At 42.3% G+C, this 15,223-nt stretch overlaps 1 protein-coding gene across 2 annotated transcripts in view; it reads left to right on the forward strand.

Annotated features, from left to right (window-relative positions):
- The window catches only part of MPV17L2 (MPV17 mitochondrial inner membrane protein like 2), a 38,364-nt gene extending 26,209 nt beyond the window's left edge, over window positions 1–12,155 (forward strand). Inside the window, exons 2-7 of one of the 2 annotated variants that reach the window (XM_069216920.1) lie at window positions 6,360–6,619; window positions 7,292–7,453; window positions 7,609–7,685; window positions 8,650–8,778; window positions 10,402–10,526; window positions 10,617–12,155. In XM_069216920.1, the coding sequence (XP_069073021.1) occupies window positions 6,433–6,619; window positions 7,292–7,453; window positions 7,609–7,685; window positions 8,650–8,778; window positions 10,402–10,515 (669 nt within the window). In that variant the 5' untranslated portion in view covers window positions 6,360–6,432 and the 3' untranslated portion in view covers window positions 10,516–10,526; window positions 10,617–12,155. Of the gene's footprint in view, window positions 1–6,359; window positions 6,620–7,291; window positions 7,454–7,608; window positions 7,686–8,649; window positions 8,779–10,401 lie in introns of both variants that reach the window. The other variant, XM_069216919.1, reaches the window with a different exon arrangement.
- Window positions 12,156–15,223: the final 3,068 nt, after the last annotated feature.

Genomic DNA, 15,223 nt, shown 5'->3' on the forward strand with positions numbered 1-15,223 from the left:
GATGGTGAAGAAGATGGCATTGAGCGTGTTTCCAGCGATGTGTGTTGGTGAGGTGACCTCTAGAGGGGCCTGAATGGATGGGAAGCCGGAGGAGCCTCTTCCGGCCCCATAGAAAACCTTCACTGGAAGGCTTTCTTGATGGAAGATTGCGCTTTGTCCAGAGTGGAGAAGGTGGACACGAACTTCCCAAGAGCCTTCACGAAGGATTCCCCAAAAAGTTTGTCCTTTTCTATTGGCCCTGCCTCCAATGATGAAAGTTCACCAAGTTTAGGATCGATTTTTATCAATAGAGAGCGTCTTCACTCCGCGGAGTGGGCACACTTGGCGTTTTCAAGAAGACAAACCGCCTGCTGTGTCCAGCCCACCACAATGTCTGTGAGTAGGGGGAATCCCGACTGCTTGGATTACTCAGCCAGTTCTATTATGCTAGTTGGGGGGGCCTAAGACAACTAGGAGCTTATCCTGGCATGCACACCAGGAGCAATCAATCCCTTTTTTGGGATCTTTCATATATTTGGAAAAGAATGTGCAATGTTGGGAGTGGCCACCACCTTACCCTCTAGGGCTGGCCTAGGGCATTCTGCCCGCAAGCGGGCACGCACCTCTTTATCCAAGGGGTGACAAATTTTACTGGCCACATACTTGGCCACTTTCTGTTCTGGGACCCACTCAGAAGACCTTGGGTGGTATATGTGTTCTGGGTCATACATGTCAGTGCTCACTTGTTCCCCTTCACAAGAACCTGAGCTGGCCAAGCTCGGGTGCCAGGGTCTAACCGATAAGCACCCCTCATCCGATAAGCCCTTATCTGTATCAACCCCCCACCCCTGAACTGGGGATACCCCAGATATGGGTCAAATTCCGGGGCGACATCATCGCCAAACTCCCCAGGTAGAACACCCTCCCAGCAGGGTGCATTTCGTAACATGCGCGCCCTCTTACGGAAGGCTTCTACTCCAAGCCTTCCAGGTGCACCGCGCCACGTTTCAAAGGTCTCGAACAGACCGAGATGGCAGAGCTGCTAGTACCTGCCCCTGTGGCCAGGCCCTCTGAGCCAAAGGAGACCTGGGACATAAGCTTGTCCACACGTTCTTGCAGAGATGCCACCCTTGGCAATTGCCTGGGAAAGGAGCCTGTTCACCCCTGCAGGAAGGTGGCGCTAAAGGGGCCATTCCTCTTCTGAGGCTAGGTTAGGGGAATATGCATGGTCTTGAAAAAATTCCATATTATTGGGGTGAGACCATCTGTAAAGTATCATTCCCTGTAATATGTTAGAAAGGACAGCCATCTTGCAGGTGTTCACACTGTTTGAGGCAGCACACACCACCAAGGGGCATCCGAGTAAGGGAGGCCGAGGCCTGATTCTTACCGCAATGTGGTGTTGACGAGGGTTGGAAGGGAGGTAAAGGCTCTAAAATAGACCCAAACTAGGGCTCATGGTCAAATCCACCTACTCCCTAATGCGCGCCTGGTGCCTGAACAGCGCTGGGGAAAGTGTGCTAGAAACTGGCTGCGGTGCGCCTCAGGACCCGCAAGGTACTCAAAACCCATGCTCGGGCTGAAGCCCACCACAATCTGTAAGGAAAAAAGCAGTTAGACCAGCTTTTGGATAAGCAATAGTAAAAAGCACCACACGTCAGTACCACAAGGCAGACCTCTCCCCCCCCCCCCCCCCCCGGCAATACCTAACCAAAAGGAATCGAGGAGCTTAACTGATGGGTCAGCTGTGAAGAAAGAGGAAGGACTGGACAGTGTTACTATTGGTTTATGGTTGCCATGGGAATGTTCTGTTGGACTCATGGGATATGTAGTGTTTTATAGTGTTTTTTTGTTTTGTTTAAACTTTGAACTTGCTGCAATATTAACTCCTTAGCTGCCAGGCCTTTTCCACCTCCTGTGCTAAGCCTTTCTTTGGCGTAGTTCGTGCTTACGCCCTCATAACTTTTTGTCCACATAAGCTACCCGCGCCAAATTTGTGTCCTTTCAAAATCCTAGGGATTCTAAAGGTACCCAGAGTTTGTCGGTTCCCTTGAAGGAGACCAAGAAATTAGCCAAAATACAGCTACATTTGTTTTTGGGGGGTGGGGGGGCAAGGGAAATGGGGAGAAAAAGTGCTGCAGAAGAAAGCATGTGGATTTCCCCCTGAAAATGGCATCAACAAAGGGTTTGCAGTGTTAAAATCACCATCTTCCCAGCTTTCAGGAACAGGCAGACTTGAATCAGAAAACCACATTTTTCAACACAATTTCAACACAATTTTGGCATTTTACTAGGACATACTCCATTTTTCCAGTTTTTTGTGCTTTCAGCCTTTTTCCAGTTAGTGACATAAATCGGTGTGAAAGCAATGGTAGATCCCGAACAACTCTACATTTCTGAAAAGTAGACAAAATTCTTAATTCAGCAAGGAGTTATTTGTGTAGATCTTCAAGGTTTTCATACAGAAAGTAACAGCTGAAATAAAAAAAATATTGAAATTGAATCAACCATTTCTGTTCACGTTTTCTTATGTAACTTTTTCCAGCTATGGCAGATTTTTTAAAGCAATTTACCGTTATGTCTGCTGGACTCTTCTAGTTGCGGGGGTATATAGGACTTGTAGGTTCATCAAGAACCCTAGGTACCCAGAGCCAATAAACGAGCTGCACCTTGCAATGGGTTTTCATTGTATACCGGGTATACAGCAATTTATTTGGTAAAATATAAAGAGTGAAAAATAGGTATCAAAGAAACCTTTTTTTCAAAAATTAGCCCAAGATAAGGTGTTGAGAAGTAGTGGCTATTTGCACATCTCTGAATTTGGGGGTCCCCACACTAGCATGTGAAGTACAGCGAATTTCTCATATAGACTTCTTTCTTACACACGGTCTTACATTTGGAAGGAAAAAATGCAGAGAAAGATAATGGGCAATAACACTTATTCTTCTATTCTGTGTTCCCCTCAGTCTCCCAATACAAATGGTACCTCACTTGTGTGGGTAGGCCTAGTGCCCGGGAAAGGAAATGCCCCAAAACGCAACATGAACACATCACATTTTTACATTGAAATCTGACGTGTTTTTTGGAAAGTGCCTAGCTGAGCATTTTGGCCTCTAGCTCAGCTGGCACCTAGGAAATCCTACCAAACCTGTGCATTTTTTTAAACTAGACACCTAGGGGAAACAAGGATGGGATACCTTGTGGTGCTCTCACCAGGTGCGGTTACTCAGAATCCTTTGCAAACCTCAAAATTTGTCTAAAAAAACACTTTTCCCTCACATTTTGGTGCTGCAATGTTCTGGAATCTGAGAGGAGTCACAAACTTCCTTCCATCCAGCAGTCTTCCCCTCCCCCCCCCCCCCATCTCCCCCAGTCTCCTGATAAAAATGGTACCTCCCTTGTGTTGGTAGGCATGGTGGGTTTTGGGGCATTCCTGCCACAGGCACCATGCTTTTGCTGCCACCCCCAGCCACCCCCCTTTTTTTTTTTTTTTTTTTTAATTCCCTGGCATATAGTTGGCTTTCTGCCCCCTATCCCCCCAGGGAGTGAATCAGGGATAATTGCCCCATCTGCCCACCAGTGGGCAGAATAACTTTGTCCCTATTTATTTGGGGTGGGAATATGGCCATAACCCACCCTCCCTTTTTTGTTTTTTTTTATTTTTTTAATCATCCCTGGTGTCTAGTGGGCTTTCTCCCCCCCTTGGGTATAGATGGGCATTCAAATAGGGCTGATCTGCCCCCAGTAGGGCAGAAATGGTCATCATTAATGTGCCCCCATGGGGAGTGACCCTTGCCCAAGGGGCTGCCCCACCCCACCAAACAAAACACACACACACCAATCCCTGGTGCCGGAGCGTTTTCTGCCCCCCTTGGGGGCAGAAGGGCCTAATAAAAATAGACCGATCTGGCCCCTAGGAGGGCAGAAATGGCCAACAGTAATTGACCCCATGGGGAGCGACACTTGCCCAAGAGGCCGCCCCTTAAACAAAACACACACACACAACAATCCCTGGTGCCTAAGTGGTTTCTTCCCCCATTGGGGGCAGATGGGCCTAATAGAAATATGCAGAAATGGCCTAAAATATTATGCCCCCAGGGAGAACGGCCCTTGCCCAAGGGGCCGCTCCCGTTATGTAAAATAATCATAAAAAAATTGCTGATGTCTAGTGGTTTCTGCCCCCCTTGAGAGCAGATTGACCTAATAAAAGTAGGCCGATCTGCCCCCAAGGGGGACAGAAAAGGCCTGATATATTGTGCCCTCTGGGGAGCGACCCTTGCCCAAGGGTTCGCTCCTGTTATGTAATAAAAAATAAAAAAAACAATAATCTCTGTTGTCTACGGGTTTCTGCCCCCCTTTGGGGGCCGATTGGCCTTCTAATAATAGGCCAAAATGGCCTAAAATAATTTTGCCCTCCAGGGAAGCGACCCTTGCATAAGGGGTCGCTACCCTCCTGTAAAAAAAAAAAAAAATCTATATCTCTGGTGTCTAGAGGGCGGGAAACCGACGGAGCACTTTTGGACTACCACTTTTGGACCTTAGCATCCTGCCACCTAGAAAAATCTACCAGACCTAGACACGTCTGAAAACTAAACATCTTGGTGAGTCCACCATGGTGGTGTGCTTCACATGTACCCTACACCATTTTCTTACCCACAGTGCCCTGCAAACCTCCAACTTTGCTTGAAATCACACATTTTCCCTACTTTTTTGTGATGGAGCCTTCCAGAATCCACAAAATTCCTACCACCCAGCATTGTCGCATCTGTACCAATAAAAATTCTGTCCCACTTGTCAGCCTAAAACCTTTTTTTTTTTTTCAAAACTGCCCTTTTGGTCCTGCTTCGGTTCGTTCTCAATTTTGACATGTTTTTGGCCTTTCCCTGTCACAGGCACTTGGCCCACCTACACAAGCGAGGTTTCATTTTTATCAGGAGACAGAGGGGAACGTTGGGTGGTAGGAAATTTGTGCCGGTGGAGTGATCCCACACAGAAATCTGAGGAAAATGTGGTCCCTGCTCGTCAGGGGCAACCTCTGATAAGGTCAGCACGCATCGCATGCTTACGTTATCATATGTCACTGGGGAGGCCGGGGGTGGCAGCAAAAGCGATTCCGCTGCCATCCCTGCCCGGGGGGGGGGGGGTGTGGGTGGGAGACCCGCAGGGGGAGTGTTAGCGCTCCCCCCTTGGGCCAGGTGCAGGACGTAATGGTTACATCCATGGCACAGCAGTGATGTGCCACTGGACGTCACCATTACATCAACAGCACGGAAGGGGTTAAAAGTGAAGAAAGGACTGTATAATCCTCACCTCCGGCCCTGACATAGAATCACCTATGTTAAGATTCACACATTTGTTTAGAAGAGAATGGAATTTTATACGCTGGGACCTTCATAGTATTTGGTTTTGGTTGTAAGTCTGTGTCTAAGCACTCTGTTTATAGGTCAGAACATTTAACTGAGGATGATATGGGTTTATAGCTACCATACTACATTTATTTATATATATATATATATAGTGAGTAAGGAACAACTGCGATCGTATCACAAGTCCTGGTAGTTCTTCAGTTGACTCAAACTCTAAATCCCATCTCTTGCACTGATAGGCCAGGACCTCCCCTAACTGATATAAACTAGAGTTCATTGTGCAATATGAGGAAATTAAGGACCCCCCAATGACAATATGATAAGAAAGTAGTCCTTTTTTTAAGGCTGAGTAATGAGTTTATAGCTGAAATCAATGTTTATGTAGATCGTGCACTTAACTAAGAATTACACTTTTCTTTGTGTAGTATATATGTATGCACTATTTGTGTATTACAAAGCTGTAGAGCACTGTACAGTGTGATCTGTGGTTAGCATTTACTCTGAATATAATCCAGTTGATTATTCATTTATAGGAGCGGGATGGAGTCTCCAAATATATTCTTTAGTTCCAGTTTTTTATAAAGTTCAATTTAAATGGGTTTGGTAGTTCACCCACTTTTAAAGCTTAGTCTAGTCAGCTGGGTTTGTGGATCAACAAATCCTTTGGGCTGCATGGTTTGTTCTGTATTACCCATATTTGTTCTGCATCCTTTCTTCATAACAAAGTATTTGAAAGAAGTTGTCACCAGTTAGGTGTCAATGCCATAACATAAAATAAGTCCAGTATATCAACACTTGCTTACCTCAGTTACCTCAAACACTAAAGTATTCATCACTGGCAAACTGTAATTTCCTAAAATGTAGTTTAAGATTTACTTGATTTTTCTTTTTTTGTACACAAGCTAGTGCTAATTTAAAGTTTAAATTAATTCATGTAATTTTTGATCACCTCGTGAGCCAATTTAAGTAAGCTAATCTCTGATTTTTAACTGTCTTCTTTCTTTTTTTCTTTAGTGTAGGGTACAAGGAGCATTGATTTTCCTGTCAATGTGGTTTCGTCATTTGACAATATTACATTTTGGGAGCAATGCTTCCCCAGGGTAAACTCTTCTTTGCCCGTTTGTCAGTACTCTGGAAACCTTTCTTTAAAGGAAGATTACTCATCATTACCAACACAGTAACCTGCGGGGGGTTCCTGGCCACTGGAGATGTCATTCAGCAAACTCGAGAACTTCGGAAGAACCCGGAACAGAAGAGAAACTGGACACGAACAGGTAACTGGAATTTTAATCTTGTAGTTGTTCAGAGTTAATGTACTTCCTTGAAATGATTCACAATGAATTCCGGGTTCCTGCTTTGACATTGTACATTCAACGTGGTGGAGTTCTGAATCTACACCCATGCCATTTTAGGAACGTTATGCTGGAATCTTCTCTGTCGTATTTCCATGTGAGTTTGCAAGATTATTAACATACCAATCGTTAAATAGAAGTGAAAAGCTGTGATACTCAACGGTGGCTAATGCAAAATCATGGTGTAACTGTATTAGCCCAAAGTAAAAAGAAATAAAAACCCCAAAGTTTATGTTTACTCAATATTCATGTTTTCACAAATCTGTATACTGGTGGATATCAACAGAAATAAAGCACATGTTTTAAAAAATAAAAAAAATCATCTCTAATCCATTTCTAGCAAATTATATTAAAAGCCACAATACACTTTTTAGGACCATTGTTCACAGAGGAGGTGAAAGCACTGAAGAATAGCATGTATGTGGACAAATTCACTTATCTTACATTATCCAAGGACATTTAGCTTATTAATGCAATTTCCATATTTGTGTATTTAAAGTGCAACTTTAGAATTTTAAGGGCTAAATTTGTGATTGTGTAGAAGAAGTGCTGTACGCCATAAAGTATAGAATTTCTTTTTTTTAACCCCTGCAGGAAGAATGTTTGCAATCGGTTGCAGTATGGGTCCGTTCATGCATTTTTGGTACCTGTGGTTAGATCGATCATTTCCCGGGAAGGGAATTAAACTAGTGGCAAAGAAGGTGTTGATTGATCAGCTTATATGCTCACCCCTTTTGGGAGCATGGTATTTCTTAGGTAAGATGTATTCGTTTTTAATTTATACAGGTTTTAAGTCCCTCATTCACAGTGGCCGCCATGCGAATAGCATCCCTCCCTGCTGTGTTATCCTTCTTCGTAAGAAGTCTAATAATGAATCTAACTAATAATGTTGTGGATTATTTTAACATTAGGGATGGGATCAATGGAGGGCCAAACCTTGCAAGAAAGCACCCAGGAATTCAAGGACAAATTCTGGGAATTTTACAAGGTAAAGGAAAAATATTTTATGTTTTAATGGATTACTTTGTAGTAAGTTGTGGTGCTCAGAGGTAGTTTAGATTTATTTTAAATATTCTTTAAAGAAGCCCAAAGTGAATGGAACATTGTACAGTTTTTTCTAATATATGCAGGGTTCCTTTCGCCGATTTGGGGAGGTAAAATCCTTTGACATAGTCAGTCTTTGATGGTTGTCTCGGAAGAGGGTGGGGGCGTTAATTCAGATAAAACGGGCAAATATTAGGTATGGATAATATTTCCTGTTTGTTTCACTTACTTTAAGAACACAGCAATCACTTTTTTGTCTTTTAATTTTGCAGCAGTAAAGGCTAAGAAAGTACCTTTTCAGAATCTAGATGGGGTGGGAATCACGTGACCTTCATTTGTCCATGGAAATCATTTTGATTTTGAAAAAGACTGACTATATTCAGTGCCCTTGCCATGCATGTTAGTGAACAGTGCACACAGAGTCTAATTATGACTGCTGAGTTGTGCAGAGATGCATCACAAACCTTGTCACATTTTGTAAGATCAAATGATATGGGCAGCCCGGTTTAGTCTTTAGGCTGTAGTAGAGAGGGTGTGGATTAGTATGAGAATGTAGTAATGTTTGGCTCTCAAACAAGGGTTCTATCATCTAGGTTGCATAAAACTTAAAATAAGTGGACTTAAAGGACGTTTCTAAATGAAAATAATGCCTGCATTTTGGATTTGTGAATTGAGTGGGGGCACAGACCATGCACATATGTCTGATTCTCTTGGTCTGGAAATGCATGATTGAAGACGGACCCTAAGGGGTCTATGTTCTGGGTGGTTTGTATCTCATTTAATTTGCTGTAGCCAAAACTCACTGCACAATCATTGTAGAAGGGCATCCATATGTTTTCTGTAATCGCAGAGTGATCAGAATTAATTTTGGAGTGAGTTTTTATGTTTAGCATCTGTTTCCTCTCTAGGCGGACTGGTGTGTTTGGCCACCTGCTCAGATGATTAATTTCTACTTCCTGGCTCCGAAGTATCGTGTCATCTACGTGAATGTGATTACTTTGGGATGGGACACGTACCTGTCTTATATAAAGCACAGGGTAAGCCGAGAAGTTTCTCTGTAATGTATGATGTTTTTATTCCAGTTATTATTGATGCATATAGGATGCAAGAGCTGCCAGGAGCAGTGTCTATCCTAAAACTTCTCACTGTCTTTGCTGGCACTCCACACCCATGTGACACATGAGCAGCAAGATCGCTGGCATTGAACAGGAACTGTTGAACTTTTTTCAAGCCAGTTGCATGATGAGAGCGCTGATGGAGGTACACTTATTTAACTTTAAAATATATATATATTTTTATATATTACCATTTATGTAACTTGAACCACATCCAACATTGTCTTTTGTTGCTTAAGTGGTGGTTATTTTCATTGGCCAGCTCGTTTTTTTTTCTTCATGCTTAGAAATTATGAGACTGAGTGTACCAAGAGGAGATTATGCAGATATAAGATCTTAGCAACAAATGCGCCACTCAATAAATTGTCTTAACTGGCCCTCCGGCCTCTCTGCTGTAAAATTTGAAAAATCAGAATGAGTGATTTCTAAATATCAAGTTTAATTTGCTTAAAGCTGGTACATTTTTAAGGTACATTGCTCGGAGGATAGCTATTGGCTTGTGGTAAGTTCAATTTTCTGGAAAACATTGGATATTACGCTTAGCACAAGGCATGTTGGGGATCTCAGGATACCGCACCATTACTGAGGAGGATAATACAGAAGCACCTGCTGATTTCCATATCTTCTCTGCTGGGCACAGCCGTAATCCTTTTTAAGTAATTAGTTTTTGTTCTTAGTAAGTAATTCATATTTGCTGAAGTAGTGTATGTATTGTCCCTGAACAACGGGTGTAGGCATTACAAGGAATCTGGGCGCCATAAACCTCTAATGTGCTGCTAATTCGGACCACAGACATCTGATGAGGGTTCACCCTGCACTTAAGGTGTAGTGTGTCTGCCCTTTAAGCATCTAAGACTGCATTATACAAAGTTCCCAGGTATAGGTTGCAACAGGCACATGCACCCACCTTTTGCACCCAAAGGGACTTCTCTGTTAACAAAGGGGACGCAGATGCTTGTAAGGTCCTTATGTAACATAGATCACGTAGGTGCTACATCTGCACCAGCGCGATCACTTGAAGGCCTTCCCTCATTTGCATAGGGTAGTGGCTTCATGCTAATGAGGGATTCTTTTGCCCATACTGTATTACAGTCATAGGTGCATGGTCTAAGAGGCTGTCGGGAGGCGCACAGACTGTGCGGCACGTAGAGGTGGAGCACAGTCAGTACAAGATTTTCTGCTTAGGACCTCCAGGATTAGAGATATTACTGGGCCATCACATGTTGAGCAAATTAAGTGGTAGAGTTTTAATACAGGAAAGTGTCTTTAGGGAGCTAATTTACATGCTTTGGAAGCGAGTCCAAAAAGGAATGCCTCCGTTTATCCTCCTGAACAATATTAAAGAACTTGTTGATTGTTGTTTTTAGCTTCTAACAATACGTTTCCGTGGAGACGTTTGTCATGTGGTATTTTGAAGTTTTAATAATATTAACCAGGCCTGAATGATAAAAAAAGGATGAGCATGCAAACTTTGTTGTCTTGGATAGTCTTGAGGCTAATTTTACTGAAAGCAATTTCTTCCTCCTTTTTCTCCTTTGGTTTCAGACCAAAACTAAGCCAGAGGTCTCCGGTACAGATATCCAAAACCAAAATGCTCTTGAAGAAACCACAGCCCCTTCAACGCCCTCCTTACCGCAAGCACTTGATGAAAAAGTGTGATCCATTAAAAGGTGACCAAATCATCTGCCAGATTATATGAGAAAAAGGTACTGCTGAAGAGACCTTGACCAATCGGACTTCTCGTTTTCTATCACTTACAGAACTCTCGTGTTTTGAGAAGACATTTCTGAATAGCAGCGTATGGTAACTAAAAACAGAAGGTGACCTAAAGTTATGTTGAAAGATAAATACTACTTTTGTTTTTAATCAAAAAGAGATTCCAAGTGGCCAGCATGATTCCTAAAGTGTTCACCACAATTGCAGAGCTCCATTGTAAAAGGCTTTTTGGGACATGCCTCTAGAGTGGACCTTTGTCCAAACCAAAAAAAAACACATCAGAGAGCTGTAGAGATCGTGAAATGATTGGAGGCAGTGATCTACTCTGAAGGCCATTGCAGGTGTCCACATTCACTGCCTTGTTTAAAAAAAAAAAAAATCTAAACTCTGTAATGCTGGGTCACTGTGTTTAACCTAAAAATTATTTGCACTGAAAATGGTGATTTATGCCCTCAATAGATGCAAAAGCTGTAGCTGTTCCCACATTGCACGACATATCATTGCAGAAGGCTCAGTAATTTCTCTGAAGTTCCTCAATTGTTCGTTGGCGGAACTGTGCCAGTCCATTTTTCCTCAGTAGCTGTTACACTGAAACAACTGAAGCATGATGCATTCCCTTCTCTAATTCGTCTTCAGCTGGGTTAACATGTTGAGGGCTGATGTGTATAAAAAGTTGAATTACTCTTTTATGTTGTAAGTTGAAGGCAGAAGAATTAGTGGATGGAATGTAGCCTCATCACTGTCAACAATCCTCTCTCTAAAATTCCTACAAGTACAGCCACCCTGAGTTTTCTTTTCTTCTGGTGAGTGATAACTGTCACTAACAATAGGACCGTCCTGCCCTTTGCAAGCTTATTATTGAGACCAAGGTGCTCTATATAATAGTGCTTTGCAGCTAGACCTTGAGCTGTCCAGTTAAGTAAAATGAAAGATGCTTCTGGGATTGACTTGAACCGCGCCACAAAGGCATCTGTGGACAAGGGCTACCTCTTCAGTGTTTCTCCTAGTCCAGCATTGTAAGAGGCCATCTCATTAAAGTGATAATATCCACAGGTGGTCCACTAATGCTGGAATAGCGGCTGCGAGCTGCAATATGTGGCGTCTCGAAAGTTATCACCCACTGACTATCCTTGTCGGCAAGGGGCCCTTGCCAGCTATTGTACGAAGTGTTTTTAACTGTTTTTTTATATTGATGGAATGAATGTAACTTGTCATATCTTAATCCAGCTATGGAAACACTAACTAGTAATGGGGATACGCCCAAGTATTGTGAAATGTTCAGACAAAGAGCAAAAATTGCATATTCTTGAAAATTGGTAGATCCAATTTTGACCGCAGCTCATTCATCAGCTGAGCAGATATTTCTTATTCACTTGATGTAAATTTGAATCCAGAACGCATCGGGTTCCTTGCTTTAATCTGCACACTTGTTTTAGAGTTTATCTTTTTCTGTTGATTTAAAGTTCAGTTGGTTAAATAATAATTTCTATCCATATGCAGACAGCAGAATGTGTTACTGAGGCGCGTAAAATAAAACGGAAAAGATTCCCTATGGGAATTTCTAATAAAAAGTTGACACATCATCCATTGTGCTTTTTCACTGTGCATGTGTTTGTCCCTTTTGTTCTGTCTTATTTGAAACTGCTGTTTGCAACTTAACCGCAGCAGACTGATAATCCTTGAGGTCTGAGTGTTGTATTGGTTGTCTGTGAAGTATGCAAATTCAACACCAGTGTTACACCAATCTCTTGCACTTCACTGCTGCAGTGAGTTATGTTAGTCGACTCCAGGCCCGAATCTCCGGTCCACGTCTTTGGACTGTGCGCTCTCTTGGTGGATTGCGTGAAGTTGTTTCTGTGCTCACTGCCAAGTAACTGCTTGGAGGAATATGAGCTTGTGCACCTGCTATTATTGATTTGTGTGAGATTTTGGGGTGTTTGTGGAGCTAACCGAAAACAAGTTAATAGAATAACTACTGTACAGATCGCCTTATGTGTGTGTGTCTAGTTTCTTCAAGTTGGGAACAAAGTGAAGAAGGGGAAGGATTAGAAAGCAAGCTCTGTAGTATGTTTTTGGGGGACGGGGGCTGTTCTGAGGTTATTTTTCTGGTGTGGTTTCCTGATTTTTTTTTTTTTTTTTTTAGATATATATATATATATATATATATATATATATATATATATATATACTGTAGTCTTTACTTTCTGTATATCTCACATTAATGCACTCAAAATACTTTGTGTTGTCAGAAAGCAGCCACTACACTTTTTACATGAAAAGTAGAATAATCTTTAAATATTTATTTAACTAGAAGCTCTAACTTTACCGAGTAGGGGGATCTGTCTCTTTACGATTGTGAACTTTGCGGAGAAGCCCCATGATGCTGGGCCTTGGGTTCATTGACCAACTACCCCCTCTATGTTTTGAGCTTAATTGGTGCTCTTACTTCGATATCATGAATCTGGGATCAGTGCATATCCATGGATCCCTTTTGTAATTCTCTTGAAACACAACTTCGGATGCTTTATAGTCACTTTTTTTTTTTAGCGCAACCGGTTGGCAGATGGGGAACTATAAAGAGAACCTCGAGTTCCTCCCCACAATGCTTAGAGCTCTATTGAAATAATTTGTGTGTATTAAAAATAAAACAAGAATAATCGCTATTCTTGAACATCCTAACATCTGCATAAATCAAATCTTGCCTTAGGAAATGCACTGCATTGTATTGTCAGTTGTTCTGACCTAGATACAGTGAGGTCATATTTTGAATTGAATCCAAAACAAAAACTACACTTGAGAGCAACAACAGGGACTAATTTGGAGCTGAATAAGAAGATGTTCACACTTAAAGGAGCCTGTAATCTGCCCTGTGAAATGTATTTTTGTAATTTGTGATTCATGTTACTGGAACAAGCAATGGTTGTAGTTTCGCCTCACCATGTGAACACTGCCTTACTCACACTTGTTCTGGGGAATTTCTGATTTTCTGTGTGTTGAGCTTTAATTAAATAGATTTTCGTGCACAGTGGAACGGCTCATTGAACCTTGTCTGTTTTCGGTTTTGTGTTTACTGTCTTATCCCTGTGTCCCAGATGGTAACTGAGGCACCCGTTACTCACGAAGCATCAAAGTTTTGTAAAACACGATGGACCGAACCCTTTCTGGTGACCTCTTGAAAAATTAGTTGCGCTGGATGATTCTTCGTATAAAGCCACCGGTACAAACTCTCAGAAAAAGGCAAGACAAATCTCTAAATTTTTTTAATTTCAGTGAAGAAAAAGCGCAAAAATAAAATTAGACTAACTTACAAAATCTGTGAACAAAACAATGTAAAGAAGATTCATATGTCTTAATTTTTTATCAAAATTAAGGGAGCAGAGTACATCTGGCTACGCTAACTGTTTTTGTGTTCAGTCTTTTAAAAGGCTTCTAAGTGTGTAAAAAGCTAATTATTTAATGTATTCAGATCTCTGTCCATCCAATGGACATCTCCAAACAGTTCTTACTTGTTAGGGAAGACAGACATGTATACTGCTATCTCTCCTCGCCTCTGTTTGGTACCTCCTGGTGTGAAACTCTGTCATCTCTCACCCTCTTCCCTCCGAGTTCCTGCAGCCAGATGCAGTTATCGCCACCACCCTTCGCACCACCATCACCACCCATCCACACAGGTCTTCTTCTGCTTCCTGTGGTGCCTCTTGGTACTGAGGTCAGTTTCCCCTGAGTATCTTTCAAACACATTAACACACATTAGTAAGCATCCACACGCCTCACTGACTGCTGATGACGGAAGAGCTCGCTTTCGCTCGGATAAGGCCTCCGGTGAAACCAAATTTTGCACCTTCGTCCACCTTTGTGACAAAATACTCCAGCCACCCTCCCTGCCTCTTATGACGTGAAACTTTCATAAAAGTAATTTACAAAATTAATATTAAGGGGAAATGAAGGTGTATATTTTCATTTTTTGAACATACACTTCTGTATTTACTACAGACCGGGCATTCACTGCTCTGGGAACACTGCGCTTAGCTTTACCTAGCAAGCTCAAAGTACTGACTGAGTATATGGAATCTAAGTGTCAAAAGTAAATGGTCCCTTTGCCTTAGATGCATCAGGGATTTGTTTATACCCACTCGGCATGCATTTATTTGTCTTTGGATGCATCGTGGTGCATTGTTTGGTCATCCTCAGTCATAGTTATTGCGAAATATGTTGGAAAAAAATGGGTGTTGAGCAGGACAGTGGGGCAAGAGAAGGAGTAACCATGAGCAGATTTGGAGACTGGTTGAACGCGGATAGAAACTGATCTAATGTACTTTGTTTTGGGACCAGATCGAATGTAGACTGCTGCACGACGTGTACAGGCAGCTATAGGTGCCTGTTTAAGCTTGATCCTGGAAATCATGTTCTGCTGACCTCCAAATGTATCACCTCAAGGACTACAAACATGTTAGTCCACCTTCCCCCCCTTCTGTCACCCTGTATGTACATCTTAGGTCAAGCTCTGTCCCTCACACAGATGTCACAGCAGTCTGGTCTGACGCAAGGGTCTGGCACCTCGCACACATCTCTCTCCTGCTATCCATTGATGCAGTAACTGTGTAGTGAAGGTAGGGGTTTCTATCTCCTGACACAGATCTCTCCTTGGTGT

Source organism: Pleurodeles waltl, chromosome 12, assembly GCF_031143425.1.
Source record: "Pleurodeles waltl isolate 20211129_DDA chromosome 12, aPleWal1.hap1.20221129, whole genome shotgun sequence".
NCBI classification, from domain to species: domain Eukaryota; kingdom Metazoa; phylum Chordata; class Amphibia; order Caudata; family Salamandridae; genus Pleurodeles; species Pleurodeles waltl.